This window comes from Xenopus laevis, chromosome 3S, assembly GCF_017654675.1.
Source record: "Xenopus laevis strain J_2021 chromosome 3S, Xenopus_laevis_v10.1, whole genome shotgun sequence".
In the NCBI taxonomy this organism is placed as follows: domain Eukaryota; kingdom Metazoa; phylum Chordata; class Amphibia; order Anura; family Pipidae; genus Xenopus; species Xenopus laevis.
The window spans coordinates 106,828,641-106,843,986 of record NC_054376.1 but is presented as its reverse complement, the minus strand read 5'-3'; the positions used below and the strand labels follow the sequence as shown (position 1 = coordinate 106,843,986).

General features: G+C 43.8%; 1 protein-coding gene across 7 annotated transcripts in view; it reads right to left on the bottom strand.

Annotated features, from left to right (window-relative positions):
- The window catches only part of ppp2r2b.S (protein phosphatase 2 regulatory subunit B, beta S homeolog), a 219,626-nt gene that overhangs the window by 111,486 nt on the left and 92,794 nt on the right, over positions 1–15,346 (bottom strand). The window contains exon 1 of one of the 7 annotated variants that reach the window (XM_018256160.2): positions 9,700–10,557. The exons of the other annotated variants lie outside the window; for them this stretch is intronic. Coding sequence (XP_018111649.1) covers positions 9,700–9,769 — 70 coding nt within the window. The 5' untranslated portion in view covers positions 9,770–10,557. Of the gene's footprint in view, positions 1–9,699; positions 10,558–15,346 lie in introns of those variants that run through there. 7 annotated transcript variants of the gene reach the window in all.

The following is a 15,346-nucleotide window of genomic DNA, read 5'->3' as shown; positions in this document are numbered from 1 at the left end:
ATCTACTATGTGTCCGGTGCTTGAATGGCTGCCCCCATGGCTACACAGCAGCTTGTTTATAAATTACAGTTGTGTTTCTGAAGCAAACACACCAGTTTTGCCCGTTATATTGTCTTTCCTTTAAAACACTTTCATTGTTTTTGTGTTACTGTTCCTTTAACCAATGCCAAGTCATTCACATTTGCTGTGTTGAATAAGCAACTGAAGGGCCACAACCCACAAGACAAACAAGTACATGAATTTATAGATGAGTGAGCATTCATCATTAGATAAACTTGCTACATTGCATCGTGCTGAACAGGAACAGCTAAACTACAGATGGAGCAGCATTTAACAGAACATTGGGTTCATAACCTTTTTTATGTTGTGGGGGAAGGATTACCAAGCATATTCCCTACACATCAGATAAGTGCATGTAACATCGGCACTTCAGTTGTGCTTGGGTGGCAAAGGCAGTTATGAGCCCAACACAAACCATTATGTGTGGCATATTTCTCTTTGTTTAACCTACTATGAAACTACGTACTTGTTCTATCGATAAAAACATCAAAATCCATTCAATTGAATGAAAGGAAGATTGTATTTAAAGGGAACCATATGCTGCTATCACTGGCACGTTCCGGTCTTGCCAGTTTCAGCATGTTGAGGAGTCATCTTCAATTTATTGCCAATGATTTTAGTACCCCGTGTGAAAATGAAAGCAATCTCTCATCCATTACTAAGCAGCAGAATATCATCACAGCAGCTGGGAAAAGTCCATTATCCTTTGGGACGGCTCTGGCTTTAAAAGTGTAACAGTGGAATTAATCCAATGCAGGGATTAACCCAGTTTTAACAGATACATCAGAATTATATTTAGATGTTGGTCCTCAAGCAGACATGGGAGAGATTTATTAAGCTGGCCATACATGGGCAGATTTAAACTGTCGATTCGCCTCTTCAGATCGAGACACAGCTTACCTGCTTGTGTATGGGCCCTGCCTGACAGATACAGTGGGGCTCATTTATCAACACAGGGCAAATTTGCCCATGGGCAGTTACCTATAGCAACCAATCGGTGATTAGCTTTTTAAAACCAGCTGCAAGTAGAACAATGAATGCAGCAATTTGATTGGTTGCCATGGGTTACTGCCCATGGGAAAATCTGCCCAGTGTTGATAAATGACCCCTGTATCTGTTGGGTTTAAAACTCCCTTGGAAGGAGGATCACATAGGCCTGCATTGGCACCTATTATGATCCCATAGTTGGCTCAAACTATTAGTTCAGCTAGATATGGGACAGCACAAGGTGGCCATTTTGGGCAAAGAACAGCTCATTTAGCCACCTCATCAAACAAGCAAATCTACAGTGTATGACAACCTTTAGAGAGGTACTGTGAGACAAGCAGGGCAGCTAGGAACTAATTACTAATTAACTATACTGGTCTAACACAGCACGGATGCCCCTCCTAGACCATGAATGGGATTCTGAGTATCTCACTGTAGAGTAACTGAAATGGATTTAGACATCTCTGCTCCATCTAACCACATACATCTTCCACCAAATGCATTTCTGCACAGCCTACATTAACATAACTGCTAGCATTTGATTATTTGTTTAACTTCTGTAACATCTTGATACAAATACCTGTTTGTGTTTAGTATATTCCACAATGGATCATGGTTAAATTGTGACATTGCCACAATGGCACCATTTTTTTTTCTATAATTTACAAACAGTGGCGATCCTAGAGGGGGGACGGGCCCTGGTGCGTGACGCGCAGCCGGGCCCTGCCCCCCTCCGTATGGCCGCATTTGTATGTGGCTCACGGACTGGCCCTGGCCCGCTCGCACCCCCTGCTCCCCTGGTAGTTCCGCCACTGTTTACAAATGTCTGAATCTAAATGACTCTGCAGCCCAGGGGTGTTGGAAATACTCCAGGAGTCCAGTTGATGGGGAACAATGTGTTCTCAATAACAGTTTAATAAAAATTAACAAAAAAATAGCAGTTTATAATTCTGTCTTCTGAATTAAGTTTCATATAGAAAAAATCTTTTTACTTACCTACTGTTACTATGTATGTATAAATAGTATTCAACTATGTATGCATGTATGTAAAACTTTTACAATTTAGAAAAGTACACACATGGAGGACAGGCATTGTATTAAATATACTAAGACTAAGTGTCATATGGTAAGAGCAGGGCCGGGCCAAGCCAACAGAGTGCCCTAGTGTGCACGCACCATAAGAAGAGAAGGGAGTGGAGAGTAACGAAGGGGAAGGAAAAGGAGAGGAAAGGGAGGAGTGACAGAGGGAGGGGAGAGATATAGAGGGGAGGGGAGAAGAGAGGCTATAGCAGCAAGGGAGCGAACCACCCGGACTGGGGATAACCAGAAGATTCTTTAACAGGTACCTGCCCAGTGCCACCACATCGTTGCGCCCAGTAACGTAACTAGAAGAGGGCGGGCCCTGGCACGAGACGTGCAGCCGTGCCCCCCTCCTTATGCCCGGAAACACAGAAGAAGTCAGTGGTGCGCAAGCTGCCGGGGGGCCCTGAGGGGGTGCGGGCCCTGGCCCAATCGCACCCCCTGCTCCCCCGGTAGTTACGCCACTGGTTGCGCCCTATGCTGGTGCCTCTTCTGCCTACCCCTAGTTCCAGCCCTGGGTAAGAGCAGGAAGGTGGCAATCTATTACAACCTTATGAAGTATTTAAATAAAAATGCCATAAAATACAAGCCTTCTGATTGCCCCACCATATATTACTAGAATTCTGCCACATTACCACTTATGTATATACAGAGGGGCACCCACCTCTGCAGGTGTCTCTGCAGGGGTGCACTGAGCATACATGTGCTATCCTCTCTGTGGCACTTTGAAGGAAGAGAAGAGGATCTTGGGTAAATGAGGAGGACTAATATCTGGCTGCACATGATTGCTGTACGTATATGCAGTTTTATTTTCTGACTCAAGCGCATTGTTTAAATACATCATGTGGTTTAGCACTTATCACTATTCTATACGTAGACATTAGGGATGTAGCGAACGTCGGAAAAAATGTTCGCGAACATGTTCGCGAACGTCCGGACCAAAATGCGAACGGTTCGCGAACGGTTCGCGAACGTTGCGAACCCCATAGACTTCAATGGGAAGGCGAATTTTAAAAGCTAGAAAAGACATTTCTGGCCAGAAAAATGATTTTAAAGTTGTTTAAAGGGTGCAACGACCTGGACAGTGGCATGCCAGAGGGGGATCAAGGGCAAATATGTTTCTAAAAAATCCATTGTTGACACAGCGCTGCGTTTTGTGCTGTAAAGGGCAGAAATCACACTACGTCACTCAGGTGGTGTTTCTGGAGACGGTATTATTATTGATATTTAGACAGAATGTGAAAAAGCTCACACAGCTAGGTGGCAGTGGTTTGAAGAACAGATGCAGATGAGAGATCAGCAGCAGGACAGACAGCTGCCCACAGCAGCTACATACAGAGCACTGCAGTAGAAGGTGGATTACTAGCCAGCAAAGCTACCTAAGCTAAAATGTCCCTCAAATCCCTGCAGAGTTCTGTCCCTACAATACAGAGCAGTATCAAGTAGATTACTAGCCAGCAAAGTTACTATCAACTGTCCCTCAAATCACTAACAGCTCTCTCCCTACACTAGCTCTTCCAAGCACACACAGGCAGAATGAAAAAACGCTGCAGGGCTTCAGTTTATATATGGAAGGGGAGTGGTCCAGGGGGTGTGGGGGTGGTCCAGGAGGGAGAGCTTCCTGATTGGCTGCCATGTATCTGCTGGTCTGGGGGAGAAATGGCAAAAAAAAGCGCCAGCTAAGGCGAACCCAAATTGGCGAACGTTGCGTTACGTTCGCGAACATTCGGCGGACGCGAACGGTCGATGTTCGCGCGAACAAGCTCGCCGGCGAACAGTCCGCGACATCCCTAGTAGACATTAGGGTTACCATGGGAGTTGATGTTCAGCAGATAAAGGGATTCCGGAGGGTTATTAAACCATAAAGATATACATTCTGATGCACAAGGGATATCCAAGGAAGTTACCCAAATATCAAAGATGTCAACACTGTGTTTTAACTTATTATATGGTTATTATGCCATAATGGTTTTTTTTTTTTGTTTTGTTTTAAGTCTTCATTCAGTTGCTAGGTTTGCCACACCAACCCAGTTGAGGCCTTTTAACTGTGTTATCATCATCTATATAACCAGTGTGGTCAGATATTAAGAGAATATCCTAGAGCATGGTTATTCCACTGTATTAAGCACAATTCCACAGCAAAATATCGAGGTTAATGGGCCCTGCTCTGTAGAAACTCAAGCTATAGTGTCAAGTACATGAGAAGGGGAAAAAAAAAAAATTACTGGCTGAAAAGAAGCAGGCGTTTCCTATATGCTGGCTATATATAGAGCAGACTCAGGTCCCAGAGTGGCGATCACTAGAAGTCCGAACATGTTGCAGTAGATACAGGGATTGCTTGCTCCTCAGGGGTGCATTATAAAGGAACAGAAATGTCCTTTCCCAGTCTACAGCACATGATTAGACAGCAAAATATTTGGTTTAATTCCAAGCCCCCCGACCAAAAAAAATAAAGTCATGTCGCTTGCAAAAGTATTAAATACATTTTTATCACCCAAAATAAAAATATAATAAAAGATACACTAGAAAATGAACTCTATATGTATAGTCTTAGCAAAAGCGATCTAGAAACTATTTGGGGAAACATTTTTCCTGAGTGATGTATTTAATCAGAAGACATTTGCTCTCTGTAATCCACACGTTGGGAATGTTTCCCTAAATCAAATTATAGCAGTCGCCCCTTCCAGCAACGAATTCCGCGGCAATGTCATCTGCCTCTGATCGTTATGTAAAGGTTGTGATAACTGATAAGACAGGAAATTAAAACATTGTATCTCCTGTGACTTTAATCTCTGCGATGGAGCAACGGCTGATGGTGGAGAGAGATGCACGGCAACAAAAATGTCACTCTGTCTCCTTAGGGAACGGAGGGGCTTCAGATGGCACAAGAAAGTGTAAAGTCAAATAAAATTATACTCACATCACTTGAAAGCAGGGAGCATTTATTTTTAAACAGCTAACTGGGGAACAGAACAAAAGCTATCAGGGTTCAAACGCTCAACCTTAGCGCCAACAGATGCTGCTCAACTGCAATTTCCAGAATTATTTTGCCCTTGAATATATGTTAAAGTGTTCTGGAAGTTGTAGGCCAGAAACATTATTAAAGGGCAAAATCGTTTTAAAGGTCTTTGCCATGATATGGTCGGTGCAGTTAGTAAATGGATTGGGCAGAGGGGACCCACCCACGACTAAACCCCACCCTTTGTAGGAAATCAATGCAAGCTGATTGCCAATGGGGAGTATTCTGCAGTTATAGTTCTGAATAATGATGAGATATGATATATACTGCTGTTCCATTGCAGTAACTGAATTGCTGATTAAGGCTGGATCTCCCATGATCCTCCCATCATTACTCAGCCATTATTATAAATGAATTATAAGAGTAGCATAGCTTAACACTGGCCTGCTAATAGACTCCAATGCTGGGCCCCTTTTTTTTGCATGAAGCCAGAGGGGTTGTTTCATTACTTAGGTGCTCTACTGCATCAAACCAGTTATCTATAGCAATCAGAATTCACCCTAATTTTCTAAACTGTAACAGACTTATCAAATGTAACTGCTGATTGAGCAACAGCACCATTTAAATGAACACCCAGAGCACCCTCCTAACCTACTCCATATGAACAGGTATGGACAACTGTTGTGGTTCAGCTCTGCTCTGTAACAGACACAGCTTTGCAGCAACGCTGCATAATTCCAACCAGCTCAGCTATTGTCAAGCCAAAAAATGCCAGAATCTGTAGTTGACACAAAAGGTGCCAAAAGGTTATCTGTGCTCTAGAACAAGGCTGCAGCAGGGGACTGATGCAAAATACCCTCTGTGGACCTCCATTAATAATACAAACTGCCACTCTCCAGCTGCTTTTGCATCTGCCATCAGCCTCAGCAGGGGATGCTGGACATTTTAGTCCAACATCAACTGGAAGCCCAAGGTTGGACAGCCCTGATATCCCTATAGTGTTATCCCTATACAGGGGTTTAGCTATAGAAAAAGCAGATGCTATGACTGCTGCGGGGGAAGGATGTATAAGGGGCATGGTGGGGTACTGGGTATCAATATATGTTAAATGTCTTATTACCAGCATGTGGTTGGGCCCTACAGCAAATTTAGCATCAAGCTTTGTAACTTATGCCCCTTCCCAGTAAAAAGATGAGTCTGTGGGACGTGGTGAAGTTTTCCCTCTGCAAACAGCTGCTCTTCTGTCTGAGGGGGTTGATTCTTTTCCCTCTTCAATGACACACTGCTCTAAATCTATGCATTTTGACAGTATTATATAGTTTTTACCAATTCAGTAACCTTCAGCGGCAAATAAGCAGTTCAATTTCACTGGTCTTAATGCAGTTATTTGGTTGCTATGGGTTATTCTTCTGGGGCAAACGTTTCCAGAGTTACTAGACGACCCCATAAGTGTGCACTGTGATAATTAAATGAGCTTCAGCTTCACAGCCTACCAATGAAGACGAGAGCTACTCCATCAAGTTACAGTTTTTATCCAGGCCTCCTACAGCCAGTACATTTGTACGGAGAAACGAAAAACAAGATTAATGAGATAATAATTGGGGTTGACTGTAAGTGCCTGGGCTCCAAGCCTGCTCACGCACATAACTGCTTCTAACCTGGGATACACCTGTTTGGATTAACCCCTTCCTGCAGCACCAGCACTGGAGAGACCCCAGAGTGCAACACAGACAAACCCATCTTCCAATACACCTACATACCTTTATTTTTTTATTATTATTTTTATGATTTTGTTTTTTATAAAGCCAGTATATGCTCACAGCTAATAAATAATATACAGTACTGTACTAGAACTAGCTAACATAATACAAACTGTAAATGAAACTGACACAGGGTACAGGTTTTATGGAGAAGGTCCCCACCCTTGCTCTGGACCTGATCTGTATATTAATAAAAACACATAGGATTAAGGGTCTCCCTTAGAGGGCTGTTATTGAAGTTTATTTGATCACTTGCTAGAGGAATCCCATAAATGTAGCATCTCTGTGTGGAATAAAACAAGGCTGACCCTGACCTAGAGTATTGTTGCAGTTCCATTTCATAGAGCAGACATTCCACTTAAAACTGGGTGCTGATATAATATATGTATATAGGCCGAATGCAAATAACCCGCCTGATTATGGATTATAGCAGTTTACTTAAGAGCGTCAAGTGCTGTGGCACCTCAGTGGGCCTGACACACCCACCAGCATTACCCGCTCCACGTGTTTTTTTGTCTGCATAAATGTGTGCAAGGGATTGATACCCTCAGAGGCCCTGGGCTACTATTTTTGGGAACCCCTAGAAAGAAACCCCTGAAAGCTTGGAGAATGCCCCTGCACCATCATTTATCTCTCAGCTGGGAAGGGGCTGCAACTGTGGGATTTATTGGTGTGTCTCATTCTGTGACAGCAGTCTCACCCGGGAGGGTAGCTTGAATATCTGTGCACTTTGTTTATCTGGAGATGCCACCAGCACCTTTGCTCCCCATAAACGGCACTGTCTTTTGCAGATTGTGAGATTTGCCATAGCCGAGGCCCAGGCGTTGAATAGGATATGATGATATTAAGGCAAAAATGTGCCATATTAGATAGTGTTTTGTAATTAGTTGTTTAAAACACAGCTTCCAGTTCATAAACTACACCTCTCATCATACAACAGCTGAAGCTATGAAACACAGTGATATGTAGTATAATAAACTGCTGAGGGTGGGGGGGGCTGCAGGTTGAATTATAATAAATAAAATATTTTGTAGTGAGACTTGAGACCACTAAGGACAACATTACTCTGCAATATCTTGCCAGTCAGTGTCACTCCCTTTGGCTCAGTTCTGCACCACCCGGTCTCGAGAGAGAGGTGCCACCCCTCATGCTGTGCCCACCCATCTTTGTCTTATGCTCACACAGTGCCCCCCCTACAGTATATCACATCATCTGTTCTAACTATAGCACTGCCCTGCCTTAAATACCTATTCAGCCACTGCAGGATGATGGTGCAATTTACGTTACTAAAAATAACAATCGCCAAATCACCACTGTGCAAAGTGATCACTCTGGTTTTGTTCCTTTTTTTTGGCCTTTATTTATTCCTAAAGATCCCTGACCCACATAACACAGGCCATTATATTATAGCTTTGGCCTGGTGCTTGCAAAAGTTCAGTGTTGGAATGTTCCTGATTGTCAGCTCTGTTACACACCTACCAACTGCTTACAAAGCAAAATAGCAGAATGACTGCTACAACACTTTTAGTTAAATCCCTGCAGCCTTAGTAGACCCTTCACTAATCTCTCAGTGATCACTGGAATGTTCCCTCCCATCAAAGCCTCTTAGATGATGTGTTCCCTGCTATCCGATTCCAGTGTTAATTCTAGTCCTCCGGCAGCACTTCTAGTGCTCCTGTGGCACTTCTAGTCCTCCTGCAGCACTTCTAGTCCTCCTGCGGCACTTCTAGTCCTCCTGCGGCACTTCTAGTGCTCCTGTGGCACTTCTAGCGCTCCTGCAGAAATCTTAGCCCTCCGGCAGCACTTCTAGCCCTCCGGCAGCACTTCTAGCCCTCCGGCAGCACTTCTAGCCCTCCGGCAGCACTTCTAGCCCTCCTGCAGCACGTCTAGCCCTCCTGCAGCACGTCTAGCCCTCCTGCAGCACGTCTAGCCCTCCTCTCCTACAGCACTTCTAGTGCTCCTGCAGCACTTCTAGTCCCCCTACAGCACTTCTAGTCCCCCTGCAGCACTTCTAGTCCTCCGGCAGCACTTCTAGTCCTCCGGCAGCACTTCTAGTCCTCCGGCAGCACTTCTAGTGCTCCTGTGGCACTTCTACTGCTCCTGCAGCAATTCTAGTCCTCCTGCAGCAATTATAGTCCTCCGCCAGCACTTCTATTGCTCCTGCAGCAGTTCTAGTCCTCTAGCAGCACTTCTAGCCCTCCTGCAGCACGTCTTGCCCTCCTCTCCTACAGCATGTCTAGTGCTCCTGCAGCACTTCTAGTCCCCCTACAGCACTTCTAGTCCCCCTGCAGCACTTCTAGTCCTCCGGCAGCACTTCTAGTCCTCCGGCAGCACTTCTAGTCCTCTGGCAGCACTTCTAGTGCTCCTGTGGCACTTCTACTGCTCCTGCAGCAATTCTAGTCCTCCTGCAGCAATTATAGTCCTCCGCCAGCACTTCTATTGCTCCTGCAGCAGTTCTAGTCCTCTAGCAGCACTTCTAGCCCTCCTGCAGCACGTCTTGCCCTCCTCTCCTACAGCATGTCTAGTGCTCCTGCAGCACTTCTAGTCCTCCTACAGCAGTTCTAGACCCCCTGTAGCAGTTCTAGTCCTCCTGCAGAGGATTCAGATTTAAGCTACCCTTGACTATAGTTTATATATTTGATCCCAAGTGTATTAAGACTATAAATGTATCCGTAAATGGTTCTTTTATGAGTACAGAGCCTGTAGGTTATAAAGGGAAGTAAATAAGGATGTTCAGTAAGGAGCATGGAGGCCAGTGGCTTAGCTGTTGCCAGGGCAATGTGAGTGCTGTATACAACCCCCCCCCCCCCCTGCACAGGAATGTACACAGATCGCACAGATGGAGCCACTCACCTTCAGTTGCATAGCTGTGATCGCGCAGGAAACTGCTGTTGATCTTGCGGGTATCAATCTCCTCCTCCATTGACAGCAGCAGCAACGTTACTTTTGAGAAGAGTAAAAAGCGATATACAAGTATCCATGATCCCTATGCCCAAGCCTTAGCACAGCTGGTGAGGGAGTTGCCCTGAGCTCTCCATGGCCGATACCAATCGCAATAAAAAAAAAAAAAGGTGGTTGATAGATGGAGTTGGACGCAGCGGCTCTAGCACTTGGTCCTGATGGATTCCCTGAGGCACAGAGTCGCGGTGCAGTGGGTGCGACAGAAGAGGAAGGGGCGCAAACAGCGCGGCAGTTGCAGGGTCGGTGCGCAGGGAAGACGCGGTTGCAGCAGGTGTGAGTGGTAGGGAGGTCGCTGGAATTAGTGATGAGTGACGCTATGTGAGTGAGTGCAGCAGTGACGCTATGTGAGTGCAGCGCAGAGGTTAGGGGGAGGACAGGTCTGGCATGTGCAGATGTTGCAGATCTCGGGTAAATGAGACTCCCTGGGGAGGAAAGGCAAGTGCTGAGCTGCCAGTGAGTCGCCCCCGGTGCCAATGCTGCAGATGTGATCGCCCCGGACTCTGCTGAAAGATGGACTCCAAGTGGCTGCTGCTTCCCACCTGCTGGAGAGCTCACACTATACACGTCTGTCCCCTCATGCGACTTTGTTGCAGCGGACACTGTTGCACGAGACGGATGGAGTCGGCAGTGAGGCGTGAGGTTACTTGGTAGCTGTCCTTATATCAGTGTGTGTCGCACCTTGCTCAGCCCTCCGCTGCCTCTCCTCTAGCTGCTGTCGCTGCTGCTGCCTGGATACATAAGATGCTGCATTAGGCGCAGACTCCTCCTCTCCGGCTTCTCAGTGCAACTGCGTCAGCGAGGTTTGTCCTCCCCCCACTCTCCCAGGGCTGATGCTGCTGCAGTGAGTGAGGGCTGAGACGTGGAACATCACCAACCTCTCCCAAACTGTCACCATCAGTCTAACTGCCACACATCAGATCAATAACTGGGGGACTGACAGGGGTATGAGGTTATTATTATTGCAGAATATTCCAAGCTCAGCAGCAGATCAACTCTCTGGGTGTCTATCAATTTGCATTGCTGGTCTGGAGATACACTGGAGCTAATGTTTATTATTATTATTATTATCAATAATTATTATTAGTCCAGCAGTGCCCATACTTTACTAATGCAAGGTCTACTTTTAGTGATGTCATCCCATTATGATTTACATCCAGAGCCGGATTAAGACTAAACAGGGATCTAGGCAAGGTAATGCTTCCACCTTCCCTGAAACAGTTCAACAGTCCCACACACTGCCCCAGCAGCCTGACAGACCCTTTTCAATTTTACCCCCAGATCACTTTCAAATGGCTACAGAACAGCCTGCCAGCCTTGCCCAACTGCCCCCCCTCACAAGCCAGTCAGACAGTCCCACTCTTCAAAACTATACTAAAACAAAAATTCAGCCTGCAGAGGCCCTGCTGCCACATAATTGCTGCACACAGTGTTGGACTGGCCCAGTGGGACACCGGGAAAAAAACCTGGTGGGCTCCGACCCTCACGGGCCCCTGCCAGGCCAGTCCCCTTCTCCTGAAGACCCCTCTATAGGGAAAAAAAAATATTTTGGCACCGTCAGCGCATGCGCATAGGGCTGGTGCCTTCATGTGTGCGTGCAGAGAGGCACGTCGGAGTAGTGGGGCCCTGGACAGCAGTCCCGATGGGCCCCATCAGTTCTTCTCCGGGGCTGCTTTTCCAGGTCTGCTTGTGTATATTGCAAAACACACAGCTGCTGTGGACAAGGCCACACAGGCAGTCCCTGATATGGAGTGCTGATGTTTATACACATTGTATACATGCTAATGCTTAGGGGCCTTTTATCATCACTGGATGGCAACCCATGACAAACCGTTACTTTTATTGTTCTACCTGCAGCTGGATGATTGGTTGCTATGGGTTACTGCCCAGATGCAAATTTCCCATTTGATCATAAATTAGCCCCACTGTACATTCTTCACCATATTTCATTTACTGGAGAAGCTCCCAGACATGCAAAATCACTGGCGCTAGAGATGTGACTAGATGTTACTGGGCCCCACAGAAAATTTATTTTAGGGCCCCTAAAATATCAAGAGCTTGTCCTGTTTTTTATATATATATATATATATATATATATATATATATAGATAGATAGATAGATAGATAGATAGATGATAGATAGATAATCGATATAGATATAGATATTGCTCATTAATTAGGTCCTTAAAGGGCATGTAAAGGCAAAAAAATAAAATCCCATTTTTACTTTCTTTAATGAAAAAGAAAGTTCATGCTTATGTTTAGTATACAAAATACAGCATTTTTAGCCTTATCCTTTAAAGGGCCTTCTATATCCTTCTATAACCCTTCTAAATGGTTTTCAGATTAGAGAGTACAGTCTCAGCTGCCATGCATTTCATGTTCAAGTGAATGGGAGGCAGCAGTGGTAGGTTTGGGGCAATTCCCCACCCCCATGAGAAAATATGCAGTGTGCCACTGCCCTACAGTTTTACATTGCAATAGTAAAGAACAATCAATTAAATCAACAGAAAAAATATAGGCCAACTGCAAATTGCTTTGGACCATCATAGCCTGCATCATGCTTCCTCTTTAAAAATAAAAACGTCCTTTTTGAGCACCGGTCTACAACATGTACACAAACACACACACACTGTTTATATCCATAAAGATCTATACAGATGAGGAAGTCTATACCAACTGTTGGACAAAATTGCTTCTCTATATCAGTTTTCTGATAGGATATTCAACAATGTTTCAGCACAAATGTCTCTACTTTACTATTAATCATATCTATTTTTCCCTTCATGTCTCCCAGTACTACCAGAGTTATTTCTGTTGAGGTTATGCTTTTAAGAACGTCGGCATTTGTGGGATAGTAGCACTGTAATAATTCATAAAGCTGAAACCATCAAAATAATGCTAATAATTGAAGGCATAACTGTTTTCTTGCCTTACTGAAACATAAGTGCTGCTTTTAATTTCAATAAATGTAATAAAATAATGTTTTATATATCATAGAAAACCCTTTTTTTTTTAAATCTGTTTAAAGGAGAAGGAAAGGTAGAACCACCGGTAGGGTGATTACATAGTAGCTGAGGCTGAAAAAGTCCCACAACTACTACATAATTAGGAGAGGAACAAAAATGACAGGTAATAAAAAAATACTGTAAGCAGGAGAGAAAGCTTTACTTGTAGACATTGTTATTCTAAGACAGTTTGCAATGGCCTTCCTTTTTTTTTTCCAGTGTTTTTTTTCTAAATTTATCTTTTTTTGCTGCCGCTCTACAAATTGGAATTTTAGTGAATTTCACTAATTCTACCAACCAGGCAGTGGCTTGAAGCAGTTATGGTAATGTAATAGGGAGAGAGCCTTAACTGATAGATAAACAATACAAAGTAATGTGACAACACAAGTATAAATTCAGGTTTTCGGTTGCTGGGGCCAGTGACACAGATAACAAATTATTCAAAACGGAAGTGAAATGTTGCCAAGGTAATTTTTTTCTTCAAGATATTAAAAAAGAATCCGCTTTTCTTGAATTTCCACCAGGATAATAAAGTGCATGGGGGCAAATTTACTAAAGGGTGAAGTGACTAAAGCTGCCATAAATTCGCCGATTGAGTAACGCTGGAGAAACTTAGCTGATTTACTAACGGTCGCCGGCGGAACTTCGCTAGTGAAGGACATAGACTCTAGCGGTGCTTCTCTCACTAACGCCTGATTAATTTATTCTCTGGCGAATGGACGTAACTACGCAAATTCACTAAGATGCGGATTTTACTGAACGTTACCTCTTGCGCCAGATTTGCCTTCGCCACCTCAGACCAGGCGAAGTGCAATAGAGTAGATAGGACTTCCTCAAACTTTAGCTGAAAAATTTTCTAAGTCCCAAAAAATGTTGGCGACATTTCCTTTTTTCAGGGTGATAGGCTGCAAAAGAGCGTAAATTTTTTTTGGGGTACCCAGCTTCCCCCTACATTTCCTAACATATGGCACACAAACTATACACTGGGCTCATGTGTAGGGCAATATAACAACTTTATTTTATTAAGGGTTCCCCGGGCTTGTGTAATGTAATGTATTTACTGCTACATATACGTCCATTCAACTTTAACTTCCTGACGTATGCAAATATGCCAACGCTAACGTAACTTCGCTTTGCGTGACGCAGTAACGCTAGCACAACTTTACCAGCGTTCACGCGCCCTGGACGCAACTTCGGTTTTTAGTGAATTAGCATTGTCCTGGCGAATCTACGCCTGGCAAAGTGTTACGCTGTGAGTGAAGCGAAGAATTTTTGGGTTTTAATAAATTTGCCCCATGGCATCAAGCACAGAAACAAAGACAAAGAGACATAAAGGGTCAGTGTCCTGGTTATGGCAACTCCACAGAACAGATGACAGATCCTGCAGTGTAAATGCACAATAATAGAAGTTATAATAGATGTAACAATTCATGTACATTTAAATGCACTTTCTGGAACTAATCTAAAGGTCCAGATAACAAAGAACCAGTAACCAAGCAACACCTTTTCCCTAAAAAGCACACCGTCAAGTCCAAGTGGAACTGTTGTCATTAGAGTCCATCAATAAACTGGGTCCTTCAATTGTTACGTTTATGACATTATTGAAGGCTCTGGTGATTTTAGGTCAAGGACCTAAAATTATAAAACAATCCTCCAGCTTTATAGTACCACTAGCTAATATTCCACGCCATTTACTACCCATTAAATAATCAATTTGCCACAAAACCCTAATTGCATCCATTAGCTATTCTGTTTTCCAACCAGGGGCCAAAGGGCCAAACCCCCTCCATGGACTTCACACTGTTGGCCCCATGTTCAAGCAATCCATTTAAATGGAGGGGAAAGGTAATCACTAGATACATTCAAGAGTAGGTTTCAGGGGTTACTTACTGTGCTCTACTCCCCCTATAGATATGCCACAACTTGTAACCCACATACCCCCTCTGTAAGATATGATATACCTTTCATATACACAGTAGTTAGAATCAATACATATTTATATAAAATTAAAACTTTCCTATTTTATACAAATATCTCTTCATATTAATAAGATTCAGACAGATGAACAGTCACGGATTTTGAGATGAAAAGGGAAAATACAGGAAGGACACACAAAAAACAAAACCACAAATTTTTGGAGTGTGGGCTTTATCCGCTTACACCTCTGGTGGGGAAACAATTTGGGAGTGACAGGTACCCTTTAAGGAAAAATAGCTGAATGCTCTACTTTGAACCACCTTGGAGTTCTATGATCTGTATAAGAACATTCTATGCACTGTATGGTTATGGAACCCTTTACTGATATAATATCCTAATATTAACTTATATTTAACTATAGCGGGTACATTATTCTCTCTCTCTCTCTCTCTCTCTCTATATACTCTCACTATTTTGACAAATTGCATTGGAGCCAACAGGAAGGCAAAATCACTTGCATTTTTTACTCAGTACACTACTAGACACATGCTCTACATTGTTAAAGAACCTCCTGACCACTATGCTACTGCTTTTTCAATAGAAAAAAAGGCTCCCAT